The sequence below is a fragment of the Elephas maximus genome, chromosome 5 (genome assembly GCF_024166365.1).
Source record: "Elephas maximus indicus isolate mEleMax1 chromosome 5, mEleMax1 primary haplotype, whole genome shotgun sequence".
In the NCBI taxonomy this organism is placed as follows: domain Eukaryota; kingdom Metazoa; phylum Chordata; class Mammalia; order Proboscidea; family Elephantidae; genus Elephas; species Elephas maximus.
This window is the reverse complement of record NC_064823.1, coordinates 117822048-117839038: the sequence shown is the minus strand read 5'-3', so window position 1 is coordinate 117839038 and position 16991 is coordinate 117822048. Positions and strand designations below refer to the sequence as shown.

At 36.7% G+C, this 16991-nt stretch overlaps 1 protein-coding gene across 3 annotated transcripts in view; it reads right to left on the bottom strand.

Moving 5' to 3' along the window:
• ATP8A1 (ATPase phospholipid transporting 8A1) overlaps positions 1-16991 on the bottom strand; it is a 261316-nt gene that overhangs the window by 164576 nt on the left and 79749 nt on the right. For all 3 annotated transcript variants that reach the window (XM_049886325.1, XM_049886326.1, XM_049886327.1), the window contains 5 exons: positions 16390-16501; positions 15081-15246; positions 13714-13841; positions 11184-11261; positions 8881-8969 (listed from right to left, as the gene is read on the bottom strand). In XM_049886325.1, coding sequence (XP_049742282.1) covers positions 8881-8969; positions 11184-11261; positions 13714-13841; positions 15081-15246; positions 16390-16501 — 573 coding nt within the window. The remainder of the gene's footprint in view (positions 1-8880; positions 8970-11183; positions 11262-13713; positions 13842-15080; positions 15247-16389; positions 16502-16991) is intronic.

Sequence of the window (16991 nt, the reverse complement as noted above, 5' to 3'; positions counted from 1 at the left end):
AGAAGAATTGATGCCTTTGAATTATGGAGTTGGCAAGGAATACTGAATATACTACGGACTGCCAGAAGAACAAACAAATCTGTCTTGGAAGAAGTACTGCCAGAATGCTCATTAGAAGTGAGGATTTTGAGACTTTATCTCACATACTTTAGACATGTTATCAGAAGGGACCAGTTCCTGGAGGACATCGTGCTTGACAGAATAGAGGTTCAGCAAAAAAGAGGATGACCCTCAAGGAGATGGAGATGAACTGACGCAGTGGTTGTAACAATGGGCTCAAACGTAGCAATGACTGTGAGGACTACACAGGACTGGGCGGTGTTTCTTTCTGTTGTATGCTGGGTCGCTAGGCATTGGAAGCAACTCAACGGCACCCAACAACAACACTACATATAAAATTTAACAGACTTCACACTGAAAGGTGAAGCTGCTGAACAGCCAGATGGGAACGTATTTTCAGAAGCAACTTTGGATTTACAGAGTCGTCTACTCTCTTTTACTTACTCTAATGACCAGCAGCATGGAGATGTGGTCAGGTGCCTAGAGCACAGGATTCAACCAGGATCAGATTTTTGATTTCGGTTTCACTGGCAATATGAAACCAATTGAGAGACTGAGCAGAGGTGGACTAATGAATAGTCAAAGTTGTGTCTCCTGTGCTAACTTTCTTCCGTCAAATTTTCCCTGCTCTTGCTATCTCAACAAAATGAGAAAGAAACAAAGAGAAAATAAAATGACCTCAAAACTGCAAAGCGTCTTGTGTTCTAAATGCAGCCATTCTTTAAAGTCTGTAGAATGTAGTATAACAAACATATACTTTATAACCAGGCTAAGCTAGGTTTTAACTCTGGCTTCCAAGCTAGTTGTTGTTGTGTCCATTCTGATTCTCAGCACTCCTATAGCACTGAATAGAAAATGCCCCAGAGCGTTTCCAAGGCTATAATCTCTATGGAAGTACACTGCTACATCTTTCTCCTGTGGAGAGAGCAGCTGGTGGATACAAACTGCCAACTTTTCAGTTAACAGCTGAGCGCTTAACCATTGTGCCACCAGGGCTCCTTCCAAGCTTACTGGTTGCATTAATTTGGGGGCAATTTACTCATTAGCTTCTTTGCCTAAATTTCACCATTTTAAAAACAGCAGCATCAATAACAACTCCTCAAATACGTCGCGAGGGTTAAGTGAGAGACATCGAGCTAACACTCACTGGGGGCTTCTATGCCCAGGCACTAGTCTAAGCACTCTAGAAACAGCTCATTCAAATCTCTCCCCATGATGCAGCTACTGCTATTATCACATTCTACTAGATGAGACACTCAGGTGGAGAGGCTTAGGTAACTTGTTCAAGGGCACCAGTACCAGGATCCGAACTCAGGCAGTCCGAGTCCAAAATCCACCATCTTTGACCACTGCAAAGGACAGAGTAGAAGGTCAAGAAACAGTTGTCCCCTCTTCTTTGTAGCCTCACAGATAACTATCCTATAGATGGAGAATTTGAGTATATATGTAAGATAAAGATCACGTTACTATAAAGGTAGCAAAAGCCTTCCCTAATGTTTATTAAAAAAAAAAAATTGAAAGTGTAATATTTTAAATGACCTGAGTAAACGAACACCCATTTTTAACATTTTCATCCAATCTTAAAAAAATGTGAAGTCACATTCTTTCTGTTAGGAATAATTTATACCGTAGAGAAAACGTGTATCAATTCCACATTAATGAACTATGTTTAAAATTAAAAGAATTAATGTTACAGAAAAACAACATAAAGATACAGTCAAATTTTAAACTACATTCTCAAAGGCTTAAATAACAGATTAGTTAAATAACACCATTAATCTTGAATTATCCACCAACAGTGAGCTGCTCTGGCACATTTAAAAAATGCTAAAAATGATTCAGTTGTGTGTAGGTGTCAAAATGTACGGCACGCCAAGTGATGAGCTTACAAGAGATAACTCAGGAGTTGTCAGCTCTAACTAAACACCTGTCTCTGTTATTATTACGAGGTTTATCGCAAATTTTTTTACCAAATCTCCACTGTCCCGAAATAAACTCCAGGTTGAAAAATATTAAAGAATTTCAGGTATATTAGAAACGTGGCTTACTCAGTGATTTACTGAAAATAAAAGCATAACAACTTGTAAAGTTATAATGTTTTCTAAAGCATTAAAGAAACCCATTTTCTAAAATTTCACTTACCAATAAATCACGATGAATGATAGAAATAATATCAAAAGAAATATATAGTATAGAAACCCTGGTGATGTAGTGGTTAAGTGCGATGGCTGCTAACCAAAAGGTTGGTGGTTCGAATCCACCAGGCGCCCCTTGGAAACTCTATGGGGCAGTTCTACTATGAGTCGGAATTCACTTGATGGCAATCGGGTTTTTTTTTTTTTTTTAAATATAGTAGATGAAAATGGAAATCCATGGAGGGAGGGGATTTTAATGTGAAACAGACCAAAAAATGCAAAGTGTTCAAATCAAGCCTATAAAATCGTCTTTAATTATTTTATAATGCATCATATTCCAGTTAATTGTGGCCCTTGGTAGCACAGTCTTCCAATATTTGTCACGGACATTTAAAAAAGTTCATTTCCCAGCTTCCAAATAGACTTATTAAATTGATGAAAAGAAATGTAAAAGGAAATTTCCACTACCAGGTATGCTGCAATAGAACTTTCTGTAGCTTTGTAGAGAGTATAAATAGTGACAGAAGGTGGCAGTGCTGAGCTAAAAACACAGGAAAGCTTCAAGAGCTATAACCAAACTAGCTGCCCTTCTGACTCACAGCGACCCTATAGGACAGAGTAGAACTGCTCCATAGGGTTTCCAAGGAGCACCTGGTAGATTCGAACTGTTAGCCTTTTGGGTAGCAGCCGAACTCTTCATTCAATAGCTATAAGTTGGAATCGACTCGATGGCAACAGGTTTGGTTTTTTTGGTTAAGGGAAATTCTAAAGTAGTCCACATAGCCCAGGACTCTGGAATTGATAATTACAAACTATATTATATATATGTAATATAAAACTCTAGCTAGCTAACCTTTAAACTAAATGTTTATAAAATGACTAAAGGTTATTCAATAGAAGATCAAAGATATTCAGCAAATTTCAAGAAATGCCTACTTTACAGCATTGTCACCCTACCTAGCCAGTAAATTTTTTTTTTTTTCCAAAAGTAGTGAAATGTGTCCAACCAAACAACAGAATGCAAACATTCTACAGGAATGAACGAAGAGACAGACAGGTTCACAGCTTACCATTCATCAGGAGAGCAGCCATATTCCTCAGGCTCAGGGACATGGCTTCACAGAGAGCAAGAGGAGGAACGGAAAGAGAGGAAAAGTAATCACAGAAAGGCTGGAAACAAAAGCATGAATAAAAGAAGTATGGCTCTCCAAAAAGTTAGGAAAAAGAACTTTTAGTTGATTCTAAAAGAATGGCAGTTAGTATAGTAAGTAGAACATGATAATTTATGGTAACATAAGCAGATTTACAAAATTATCCTATAACTGAAATTACCAACTTGCCTCTGCACCAAGAAATTTACTGAGTTAGGCACAGAATTCAGTGTTTCTAGGAAATACGTGAATTTAGCAGTTTAAATTCTCGCTAAAGCCAATGGAAAAATCAATCATATATACTGCATAATCAGAATAAAGTGATTTAATGAAGTAAACATGCTAATACTTAGGAATAAACTATTACACTGATAAAATGTGCCAAATACATTTCAGAAGTAACTTTGACTACCATGAGGTGATGGTTCTTTAAAGTAGTATATAAGCATAAATGTTAACTTCATTTCTATTATTAAGTGAAACCACTTTTTAAAAGATGAATGGCTAGTCAAAATTTTTCATTTAAGCCCTAATTCACTAATTAAAGCAACTGTTGCTTTAAACAGCAAAATACTTTAATATTATCCATTAGCTCATTTGAGCACTAGGAAAGTCTGATCAATGTATAGATTTCATTTCAACCAGTGTGTCCCAAGGTACACAACAAATTTCCTTATTTACCATTTCTTATATTATATATGCTCATTTGATATTTTTCCTTTAAATTAAATTTATTAGATACAGAGCTTTTACAATGACAAGTTCATAAAAATGTAAGGCCACTGTTGTTTGGACAAATACACGATAAACTTTGTTGAAAACTCATGGGATCCTTTATTCTGTAAATGTCCACTCCACTCTCTTTAACCTTTTACCAACCTGGTCACAACATGGACCTTATCACTCCAAGGTACCTCCAAAACATTAAACTGCTGCAGTGCAATATTGGTAATCTTCACACTGGAGGTGGTCCCTTTTACTCACTATTCTCTTCCTTACCAAAGGGCTTTCTTTTTATATGCTTGGGAGGTAAGGGTAACCAGTCCCTTTGTGGGCTGGACTACCAGAAAAGGAGTTGGCCTACTGCAAAGCTCTGTGGAAACTGGCTACAGCCCAGTGCTCAAGGCAATCGCTTCTGGTCAATCTCAAGGCTTGGGCTTTAGCCCCATGACTGAACCAGAGGAGGGCCTGGCACTACTCAAGCAACAAACACTGAGCCAAGGTCCTGCTGGTTCTCACTGCTGTTGTACCTCAGGCCCTGATCCTGGGGAGGGGAGAGGTTGGTGCTCCAGTAGTCATGAAGCTTAACAGCCCCAAGCCCAAAGGTGAGAGTCCCTTTCCCATTGTGCTGAAGCACTACCTCACTGCAGGTAAGAATCACCTTGATGCTATGCGTTTGGTTTTTTGGTTTCATCCAGAGTGTGACGAGCAGCAGGCAACCTGCACACCTGTTACTGACCCTGCCTGCACGAGTCTGCCCCCGCGATTGCAGCTCTAGTAGTTCTGGTATGTTTGCAGGTATGTGCTGTTGTATCTGCCTCAGAAGTTCTTAATCAAATTTATCATCCTTAGAGGTCAGCTAAAGTATTCTCAGGCAGCATTAGAATTCAGGAACTTCCCTAATTAGATCCAATCCACTAAATCACATAGGCGTATACACTGTGTTAAAATTTCATATTTGTCTGTACGATTACTTGGTTAATATCCATTAACCCCCAGTAAGGCTGAGAGCAGGAACAGAGTGAAGGTCTCCTGATTCCCATCATCTAACGAATGCCACGTACATAGAAGGTGATTGATAAACATTTGTTGAGGTACCTGAGTAAACGAATAAGTGGTGTTTACCAGCTTCTGCCACTAGTCTTGATGAGTAGTAAGATAAACTTGTTGGTTATAGTCTAGATACTAGCGCTACATATTATAATCGTTGTGGTGTCTCTCTCCTAATGAATCTCTTCTCAGGGCTAAAGCAGTAGCTGATCCTTCTAGCAAATCTGCCACTAAACAAAATGCTGTCAGATTACATCCCAGAATCTTCACTGCAATGAGACACTCCTAGCCACTAAACATAGAAGCTTGCTTAGCTCTTCCTGGTATTCAAGTAATGGTAATAAAACTGACTTACTCCTCTAGGAAGAATTTGCTGAAACGATACCTGAGTAAATGTTTAGCAGTAGAATTTTTAGTTTGTATATATATATTTTTTTTAATAAGTTAAACTGAAAAATGATACACAACTCATTTAATTTAAATACGACTGTTCCATGAAAAAAGGATATAATGAAATAAGCTAATGAGTTTGAGAACAGTGTATCTGGTACAAAGTTGTTCTCTACAAAACAATCATCATCTGAAAACGTGCACAGATCTTTTTATTTTCTTGCCCATCATGAATCCAATTTGGAGCAAAGGTAATGTGAAATGAGAGAAATTTTACTAAGATTAAATTTTTGAAGCAGTATTTTAGGTGTTTAACACTATCTTCTTACAAACTTACAGGATACACAGAAATAAAAATTATACCACCAGAAGGCTTCAAGTCTCGTCTTTCTAACTGATAAAACTCAACAGTACTCACCTTTGGCTCTACCTAGGATAAAACAGCTCCTTCTTAAAAATGCCAAAGAAGACCAGCTATGAAACTGTAACCTCAAGGGCAATCGTTAGTGGATAAAAGTTTGTATTAATTTAAACCTCTGTTTGACCATCTCCTGGAGGGATAAACACCATGCTTTTTTCTGGCTGGGGCTGGAAATGCACTTATATCATAGTTCCCTTATTAACTGTTGAACATGGCTATAGGGCAAACGGGATAACAAAACCATGTCATTGCCCTGTCTAGGTTCCTATAACCGAAGAGTGCCCAGAGGAAATTCCCACAGAAAGGTAGTTGACAGTAATTACTTTTTCCCCTGTGGAGACTGGCTGGAATTAAATAGCAGTGGTGTGTCCCTGACTGAAAACATCTGAGCAGTCTGAAGTCATGGTTTCTCCAAAGCCTTGTATGTCAACAACTCTATAATGCTGACACTCCAAACCTCACTAGATACAGGAAGCTTGGGGGAGGGAATGCCGATAAAAACTCAGTCAGGGTAAAGGATGCTTAAAAGCACATACACACACAATATGTGATTGTTGGAAGCAGTTTAACAACTAGTTTTATTCAAGTTGGCTCCTGGTATTCTTAAACCCCTGATATATCATCCAAAGGGGAAGCATATTTCTGTTTCTATAGTTAATAATTACAAACAAAGGAACTCTTGTTTTTTAATTTTTTTAAACATGTTGGAATAATTTTATATCTGAAAAGAGACCCTAGAGATCATCTGGCCTCACTGTCTTCCATTTAAAGACTCAGGAACATCTGAAAAGGAATTGTCTACGGTCTCACGGCAAATTAGTGACAAGGCTAGGACTAGAACTCATTTCTTACAGCTTATTGATTGGACTGTACCCTAACATTATGAAATGTTACTTCCCAAGAAGAAATCTGTTTCACTGAGAACTTGATCTACATGATGAACTTAATCTACATGATGACAATACTTAACTCTTAATATTACTTTAATATTTACAGGTCTCTAAACCCACCTTTTCCTATAAAAAAAGAAACCAAAACCCACTGCTGTCAAGTCAATTCTGACTTACAGCAACCCTATAGGACAGAGTAGAACTGCGCCATAGGATTTCCAAGGAGCGGCTCGTGGATTCAAACTGCCCGCCTTTTGGTTGGAAGCCATAGCTCTTAACCACTGCACCACCAGGGCTCCCCATTTCCTATAACGGCTGTTAATGATATTATTAATAGACCAAGAAAAACACTGCTATTCAGAACTACTGTCTAGGAGTGTTTAGGACCTGTTCCAAGAATAAGAAAAAATAAAATCTAATAAAAGGCAGAGGAAAAGAGAGGCTACATCTCATTCTAACATTCTCTTCTGATAAGTTCACAATCAATAGTTACTAATTTGAAGAACTTGTATAATTCAATTGGAAATTGCACAAAGTACAAGGATGCCAATTCCCAAACAGATCACTCTAGGAATAAAATTCATGAATGAATGCAGAATGTGTGTAAAAAGAAACCACCACAAATCCTACAGCACGTATAATACAATAAACTCTACAATCACAGTGGGCTTTCCTTCTCTCCTCTGGGCCAACTGTGGGTAGAATATACAAGATGTCAAAAAGTGTGACTGCAACCCTGCTGCTCTACTAGCTTGACCAAACAATGTGACCTGTAGCAACTAAGATTGGGAGGTAAGGGGTGAGAAGAGCCTCTTTTTGTGTAAGGGAGTTAAGAGAGCTTCAGATAAAGAACGAAGCAAAACAGTATCTAGGTCTGGAAATAGTACATATATCTCTTACATCAATAACCTGTTTTCACAGTGTGAAGGTCATTCAATCAACTGTTGTTTTAGCCTCATTTATACACATAGTTTGAAGTCATTTTTAGTCGCCCCTCTCTCCTAATCCAAAGAACAAGGATATCTGCCTCAATCTGTTTCTCTTTGTAGACTCTGTGTATGAAAGTAAGCAAACATATTTAGAATTTTTCACCAAATGATTACTTCTTTATAGTTTTTAACTAAGCCATTTTCAATATTCCATATGCTATTTTTGTACTGGCCTCCTGCTAGGAGACAGAGGTGGTGGGTTAGAAAGGGTGCAATCCAGAAAACCCGAACACAAGTGCCCATGCTAGTATGGCTAAGAGACTGATATTTACCAGTCTCACCTGCAGATAAGGATAGTTGGAAAATTGGATCTAGGCCAATGCCCATCAACAAGGACGGTGCTTCACCATATGATCATGTGTTTCCTAGAAATTAATTTTCTCACACTGCCACATAATGTATTTCAAAAAGTAGTATGCTTTTTAAGAGTTTAGTCAAACACATCTGGAAGCAGGAAATAAATGTGTGATCAATAAGCACATTCTAAAGGACATTAATAACCCAATAAAAGCTTGTGACATATTCATTATCACTTGGAATTAAGAGTTTCGTGGCCCTGCCTCCTTCCCACCATCAGAATTTTAGATTGCTCCGTGACTGCAAAGGGGGGAGATGATAAAAGGAAATAAACAAACAACAAAAAAAATCAAAGGGATAATAAATATTTTAACTTGAAAACTGCCCAATGACAGACTGCATTCTTCTCACCACATGCAAGTTGTACTCTGACTTTATGACAAGCTCCAAGCTCTTTAAGCACTTTGCCACCAGGGCTATGCATGACAATGTACAGTAGCACTATGTTTGTACCTTCTTACTAGGGCCAGATAGAGACCTTCAACGAAACTAAACACTGAAACAATTATTAGGCAGAGCCCCACGTGACAGGTAATTCCAAATGAAAACAATACCAAGTTATAAAATACAAAATATATGTGGGTGTTGAATTAAAACAATTGTTTTCTAGATTAAAAATCCCTGCTAATAAGTAGAACGCTCCCAAATGTACCAAACTAATTACAAAACTGTAATTAAAGGTACATTTTATATTCTAATTAAAGGAGAAGAACTCACCCATAAGCAACTCCTGCAATGGTGCATTTCTTAAACTGCATTACGTTGCAGGTCAGGGTGCCAGTTTTGTCAGAAAAGATGTATTTAACCTAAAAAAGTTCAAAAAAATTCTCATTAAAATTTCACGTCTTTTTATGCCAGTCTATTACAGAGGAAAAAAATCTTTAAAATTTCACTTTTTTTTTTTTTCCAACTTAGTTATCATTGGAGGGCCACCAGCTATTAACTGCTTTCTGCACTCATCAAGAAATACATCCCACTATGTTTTCATTATTTTAGCAATGAATCATTTCATATATAAATACTAAAGAATATCAAGATATTAGAAAAACTATAACCAAACCAAAAAAATCAAACCCATTGCCTTTGCAATTCTGACTCATAGCAGCCCTATAGAACAGAGTAGAACTACCCCATGCAGTTTCCAAGGAGTGGCTGGCAGATTTGAACTGTTGACCTTTTGGTTCACAGTAGAGCTCTTAATCACTGTGCCACCAAGGCTATAGTCATACAGAAATCTGCCTTACTAAAATTTTCATAATTTGCATTAGAAAGTGCCACTACTGCTACTTAACGTTAATAGAGCACTAAAACATCTTAACATAACAATTGTAGAATTGAAGACAGCTTGTGCAGTTAGCTTCATCAACACCTAAATTGATTAAAAAAGGATTAATTTTGGCCTAAATGCTATCTGAAAAGTTAGGAGTTGGCATATAGCAATGATGCCCCCAAACCCCCCAAAAATATGTATATATATTTCTCAGCTGGCATGGATAAATGGGTTACAAATACATAGACATATATCAGTATAGTATGAAATACAAATCTAAAATTCCTATTCGACTACTGTTAGACTCACACAACTTCATTGATGAACTTGTCATTCCTTCTTAGGTCAAAGCTATGAGAAATGTGAATACAGGCAGTCCCCGATTTACGACGGGGTTCCATTCCAATGGCTCCATCGAAAGTCAGTTCAAACAAAAGTCGAATACCTCATTTGTTTTTTAGTTTTCATTATTATTGCCTTTTATTATCAGTTTCTTTATAAATCTGATCTTTTTGTCTTTGGGGGTTGGAAACATTGCATATAAACTTAGATATATTTTAAAACTTATATGTATAAAAAACACACAAATCGTAAAAATTTACTCTGATGATGAAGAAGAGTTGTATGAAGTTGGCATTTTGTAAGTTGTGGTAATCACTTGTGGAAGGTTCTGGATCATCCGGATTATTCCTGGGAATGGGGATGGCGTTTCTAGTCAGAAAATTAGTGAGAGTTGTCTGTATGGTCCTTTTCTTTTTTTTCTTCATATATTTCATGGTAACATTTCTCTGCTTCCTGGATCTGCCTATTGACTTTAGCAAAGCAATCAGCATTTGGGTCCATGTTTTCAAGCAACTGAAGTCCCCAATATAGTTTAGAAAAAAAACTTCAGCTTATCTTTTCAATGTAAAATCTTTTGACAACTTCTCTCCATTCTCTTCATTATTTCTTTCTTCTTCAGTATTCCTTTCCTCTTCAAAATCCATTCAGTCTTGATCAGTCAGTTCCCCTACTTTGTGATCTATGAGCTGTTCCACAACAGTGATATCGAGTTCTAAATTCAGCATTCTTGCCATACGGACGATTTTCCAACCATCTCTTTTATCGTATTACCCTGATCAAATGCTTGGAGCATGCTCATTAGAGTTGAACACAGCCCAGCTTTCTATCCGTTACTACTGCCAACACCGACATCGATTTCACTGTAGACAAGGCCATAGCTTGCCATACTATAGTGTTTTGAACAGTAAATCATAAAACTGAACATCTGAGAGTGAATATCTGAGAATGACAGCATCAGCAAATGACATGTTTCAACATTGTATGTAGTACATATTACTAATGATAAGATGTACAAAACAAAAACAAAAACAAAAACAAAAAATGGATGGTCATTAAGTGCGATTCATCGTACCCTGAATACCTTGTAAGTCGGGGAGTACCTGTACTATATTTATAACCCACAAATAGCCAATACTTTAACTACTAATCAGACTGTATACTGAGGGACATCCACAGGCTTCTGCCGTATCTTTTATCCTAAGAGTGATATCTGCTTTAAATAGCATTTTTAAAAATTTATTTGCTAAAATTGAAAACTATCAGTCATGTACTAGCAAATGTACTTAATGCTAATTTTTCAAATAATAGAAAATTAGAGGCTGTCAATTCATCTTAGGTTATCATATAAGGCAGAAATTACACTGAATCTAACTTTCAATTCAGCACAACGACAAAAAATGGAGTCTACCTGGCCAAGTTCCTCATTCAGATTAGATGTCCGAGCCATAGCAGCAGTGTCTGTGGGTTCATAGTGCATGTCGAGATCCTTAAAAAAAAAAAAAAAAAAAAAATCAAAGAAAGCACTGAATAGAGCTGTGTACCAGGAACCGGATGAAACTTTAAAAGAAAACAATTATCTTCATTCTTTCATAGGTCATTGTTTAATTGGTGAGTAATATATGTAACTACACTCATATACTGCCACACCAACACCATTTTTGACGATTTCCCTGAAAAGTGTTCAATGTATAGTTATTATATTTCACATTAAGGGTAGAACACTGTGGACTTACAGCATGTCTTTGTATCAAGCAACCTAGGTTTACTATCCTCCCACCATTTATTAGACCTACTGTAAAGATTAAACAAAAGCACATGTGAAATGACCTCTATGGTGTCTGACACAAGATAATCGCTTAAGAAAAAGAGCTAAAAAAGCAGCAACTAAATATTGCTCAAATAATTAGGTCTCTAAACTCCTTTTAGGGGGATTACTTAAGAGACTTTATCTGATTATACTTTCTTGGCCAAGTTACCTAAGAGATTTTATAAAGTTACCTCAGAAAAAGTTAAGGAAAGTCAGGGAAAAGTTACCTAACAGATTTTATCTGGAACTTTCTTAGCTAAGTTTCTTGCACTATCTATACTTGGAAGCACAAAAAAAGTACTTCTTAAAAACAAAAAGTTATAGTTTTATGAAAATTTGTACTTGCCTTATACCTAGTAATAAGTAGGTTTGACTATATTATCTTATGAAAATAAATATTTTCTATAGAACACTTTACTGGCAAGTCAAGGTTATAGTTTACTTATTTTGAAATCTCAAATAAAAGGCCAAAATCTAAATCAAAGCTAATCTCTCTCACATCTGTATTCTAGGCCGATCAATATTACTTCTGGAATAGGCTCTTCAGTTTTAAGTGCCATGTTTTAAGAAGGATATTAACCAACTGGGTCAGGGTCAGAAAAGTGACTAGAATGGCCATTACTCTGGAAATCACATCAAATGAAGAATAGGAGGAGATGACAGAAACTTAGCTGGGAAGGGGGAATATGACAGAAAAATAGGCATGATATCTGAGTTCCAATGTTTTGCAAGGCAATCATTTAGAAACAAGATTAGATATTTTCATAACAGACTCACTGGGTAGAATCAGAAAAAAAGGAAGGCAGTTGCTAGTCTAATTTCCATACAGGAAGAAGCTGCCATGTAAGTTAAGACTGGAAAATCAGTCTTCCATTTGTCAAAAAACCAAAAACCAAATCCATTGCCATTGAGTCCATTTTGACTCATAGTGACCCTATAGGACAGAGTAGAACTGCCCCATAGGGTTTCCAAGGAGGGGCCAGTGGATTTGAACTGCCAACCTTTTGGTTAGCACCTGAGCTCTTAATCACTGTGCTACCAGGGCTTCTTCATCTATTAGAAACCTTATAAAATCTATGTATATCAGATAGGTGGTTGAAAAGAATAAGCCTACTAGTTTCATCTAATACTACAATCAGATAATTATTTCAAACAAATGTTATTTTTGAAAACCCAAATGAAAAATAATTGTTAGACTAGTTATTTGACTTTCATAATGAGTTACCTTATCATTTCTATAAACGGGACTCCTTCAAATGAATTCATATAAATTTTATTACACATTTTTCAGCAATACATCTTCTGCATAAAATAAGTTATCCTGCAGCTCATTTTATATTTCTGAATTATGGTGATCTTTTACCACCGAATTAAGAAATTGAGAATTGAGGTGAATTAATTTACCAAAGGAAGATCATGAGCAGTTGCAAAATTGGTTGTTACAAGTAGTGAATACAGTGTGATTTGTATAGTGCTCAATTGTTTATGCAGCTCTTGGCTGTATCCCAAGATTCCTGTGACCCATACAACCACAAGGAGACACAGGTAAAGCATTTTATCATCCCCATGTTAGTGTACCAGAAAATACATCTCAAAGAAGTCAAGGGGCTCAGCAAAGTTCACTCAGCTAGTAAATATCAAAACAGAACTCTAATCCATATATTTTGACTACAAATACCATGGTTCACCTTTCCCCCTTGACCCGACCACTATGTAACACAAAATAAGTTTCTTGAACTAAAGACCTATTTTCCCCAGGATGTCTGGTCTATAAACCTGCATGATTAGAAAATGGGGAATTTTGTTACCATTATATTAGGCTCAAAAATATTTTGAAATTCATCTTGTAGTCAATAAACCTGCTGCCATTAAGTCGATTCCAACTCCCAGCAACCCTTATAGGACAGGTGGAAACAGACTGCCACATCTTTCTCCCGAGGAGCAGCTGGTGGGTTCTGAACCACTGACCTTCTGATTAGCATCCAAGCTCTTAACCATTGTGCCACCAGGGCTCCTTGTAGTATAAAAGGTAGATATAATATTTTTTTCTGAAAGCTCAAATGACCTTATCATAGGAAAAATGACGATATGTATGCTTAGGGTCATGAAAACAACAGTAATTTAAATTTACCCAATTTATGAAGTATGCCTGGGTAAACTTCACCACTTCTAATGTAACCAACAAGCTGATAGGAATGAGATTGTTGAAAAGGATGATGAAGGTCAAGAAATTCAATCCAAAATTATTAGCGCCACCATCTGTTGGAGGAGTTGGGAAAATGTCACTTACAATTTTATATTTTATTTGCATTGACCAAAACTTTCACATACAAAGAATTTTCTTTATTATATAGCATATCTAGATAATTTGGGAGGCAAAATATGCTGATGACATATCTTTAGTCTCAAATATATTCTTCAAGGTAGAATAATATTATTTGTATCTAATTTATTGTTAATCCTATTAAGAACTGCAAAATGGTACTGAAAGTGAAAGTATTTAAAATCCTGTTTCAAACAGAACATTTTGAGATATTAAGGACAACACTGAGGGTTTAGAAATGTAAAATCTCTATTGGGTAGAATCACCTTTATAAAAATTCCTGAAATGCATGTCCAATTTAAAGCAAGCAAACAAACAAAACAGTAGCAAAAACAATCCAAACCATGAGTACTAACAGCCCTACATAAGTTATACTCTTCCTCCACAATAATGAAAAGCAAAAACTTATCCAAGGTATATTATAAAGTATGTAAAGACACACATTGATGATAGTAATAACAGTTCAAATGTTCAAGTAGCAAATCAATGGCTGTTCAATTTGGAATAGCCGCAAAAAGCTAAATAAATGTAATAAAAATAACTGAAAAACAATAATATTTATATGTTTTTGCTACAAGATTTTACTACAATTTACACACTTTTGGAAATTAAGTATTTACCGGCTAAGTACTCATCAAATGGAAATGCAAAGTCACTTCCGAGAAATATCCCGAGGGCTAATGACCACCACAACAGTAAAAGCATAAACGCTGCAAGACGACCATTAACACAGAACTGACCTTAGTCATGAGTTCATATGAAAGTACATTCAATTTAAATATTTTTTTAAAGCATGTAAACTACTGTTTGGTGCTTTAAAAAATAAGCATATTTATAATCTCCTTTACAAATAATCTGCTTTCCTTACCAGTTATCTAACTACCTGTGTAAAAATATTTTTAAACAACAATTTCATGTTAAATGAGTATATTTACCAAACATTTTATACTACCAGGGAGTGCTCATTATGTTTTTAGGGATTCTATTTTTTTTTCTTTTACTGAAAATCTCATTAAAAAATAAAGATTAAATGCCCAGTTACCTCTGCAATAAGGTCTTCTTTTTAGAAACAGGAAATTCCACAAAATAAATCAAGATCAACTCAATTGTGAAACAAATACACGCTTTAATGAAAGAAAAAAAAAAAAAAGAATAACAGGAACTTTAACACTTACAGTTTAGATTGAGATACCAGTCCTTCCCAGAATGCCTTCGATTCCAAATGGCTGAGCCCACAGAACAGATAAGAGACATGGCAATTAAGATACAAAATAAAATCAAAATCTGTACATTTGTAATCCGTTCCACATTTGAGAGCTTAAGTGGTGGACTTGTTGAATTCTGTGAAAAGAAACAATATGAGCAATAAAAAATGTGCACAAATGATTTATTAATGTGTATTTAGTATTTTGATGAGGATGACAAAGGAAATCAGAATTCATCATCTAGGCATGGACAGGCACATGAAAATTAACAGAAAATCACAGATGTAATAAGCTGTCAATGGTTAAAACCCATTGCCATGTAGTTGATTCCAATTCACAGTGACCCTATAGGACAGAGTAAACTGCCCTGTAGGGTTTCCAAGGCTGTAGTCTTTACGGAAGCAGATCGCTACATCTTTCTTCCGAGGAACTGCTGGTGGGTTTGAACTGCCAACCTTTCAGTTAGCAGTCAAGGGCTTTAACCACTGTACCACTGGGGCACCTTACCAAGTCATACAGAGGACAGAAAATTAAATCTATCATAATTTATACAAAGTGATGATTTACAGAATTTACAGAAGGGTTAGGGGTGGAATCATTAACAGCGGTCCTGGTTGCCTTATGCTAACAACTTTGTGCCTTTACAATGTATAAAGTTATCAGCCCTCAGAGCAGATTTTCATTTAGTATCGTAAAACCGTTTCCCATATCCACCTGACCAATGAACACTGATTACATTATAAGGTAGAGAAGGAGCACCTACGGCCATGTATAAACATTACAAGCACTAGGATTAAAGCTGCTGGCAAATGGCCTTATTTCTTACATAAACAAACATAAAGGCTGCAAAAAATGGTCAGCGCTTGATTCACAAGTTGTTTTTTAAAATTTTATATAAAAATGACGACAATGTTAAATTTTAATGATTGTATTAAAATAAAAATATAAGACAAAATACTTTAATGCAGAGCATTCATAGTTAAATAGGCAACTTAAATCCATGCTGGGACTATTCAGTAAATGCTGTCAGTAGGCCCGTACACGAAGAGTTCAGGCATCGGGCGACCTCTGGTGAATCTTCCCAGCATTCTGTGTGCACCAAGCCATTTCTTGTAGGGAGGCCCCACTCATCTGAAAAGGAGATTCTGGATGTATGGCGTGGGGCTCAGGAGTCTGTGACAAATGACCTGCTATGTATGGGACTACTGCACTGAGAGCTACAAACAGCACATTTTCAAAAGACTCAGATCCAAAAGGTTTTCACGGAGAACAATCCCACCTGCATCAGCTTGGTGTCGTGTCCAGTGTAGACAACTATTCCATGGACCCACTGCGTATTCCTCAGCTGAGCCCCTCGCAGGAGAAGCTGATCTGCTCCCAGGGGAACCGTGCTATGGCAGAGAATCTCGACATTAGAAACCACGTTTTCTAAAATGTTTAAGATTTCTGTAGCCACTCTATAAAAAACCAAAACCAAACCCACTGTCATTGGTCGATTCCGGCTCATAGCGAGCCTAGAGGATGGAGCAGAGCTGCCCCATAGTGTCCCCAAGGCTATAGATCTACGGAAGAAGACTGCCACATCTTTCTTCCGTGGAGCGTGGCTAGTGGGTTTGAACTGTTGACCTTTTAGTTAGCAGCTGAGTGCTTTAACCACTGTGCCACCAGGGCCACTACAGAGTTCCGAAAAGGTTCTGTTATGGAAACCACTCTTCCCACGTTTATTTCTGGAAAAGAAGTAATTTTCCTCCGTCTAAGGATCATTTTTTTTTTTTTTTTTTTAAGGATCATTTTCTTACATAAGAATGGCTGGAGGGAAGTGTTTCATTTGCTGCTTCTCCTTAACATCAAACCAGCCACCTCCTACAACTTCATTATCCA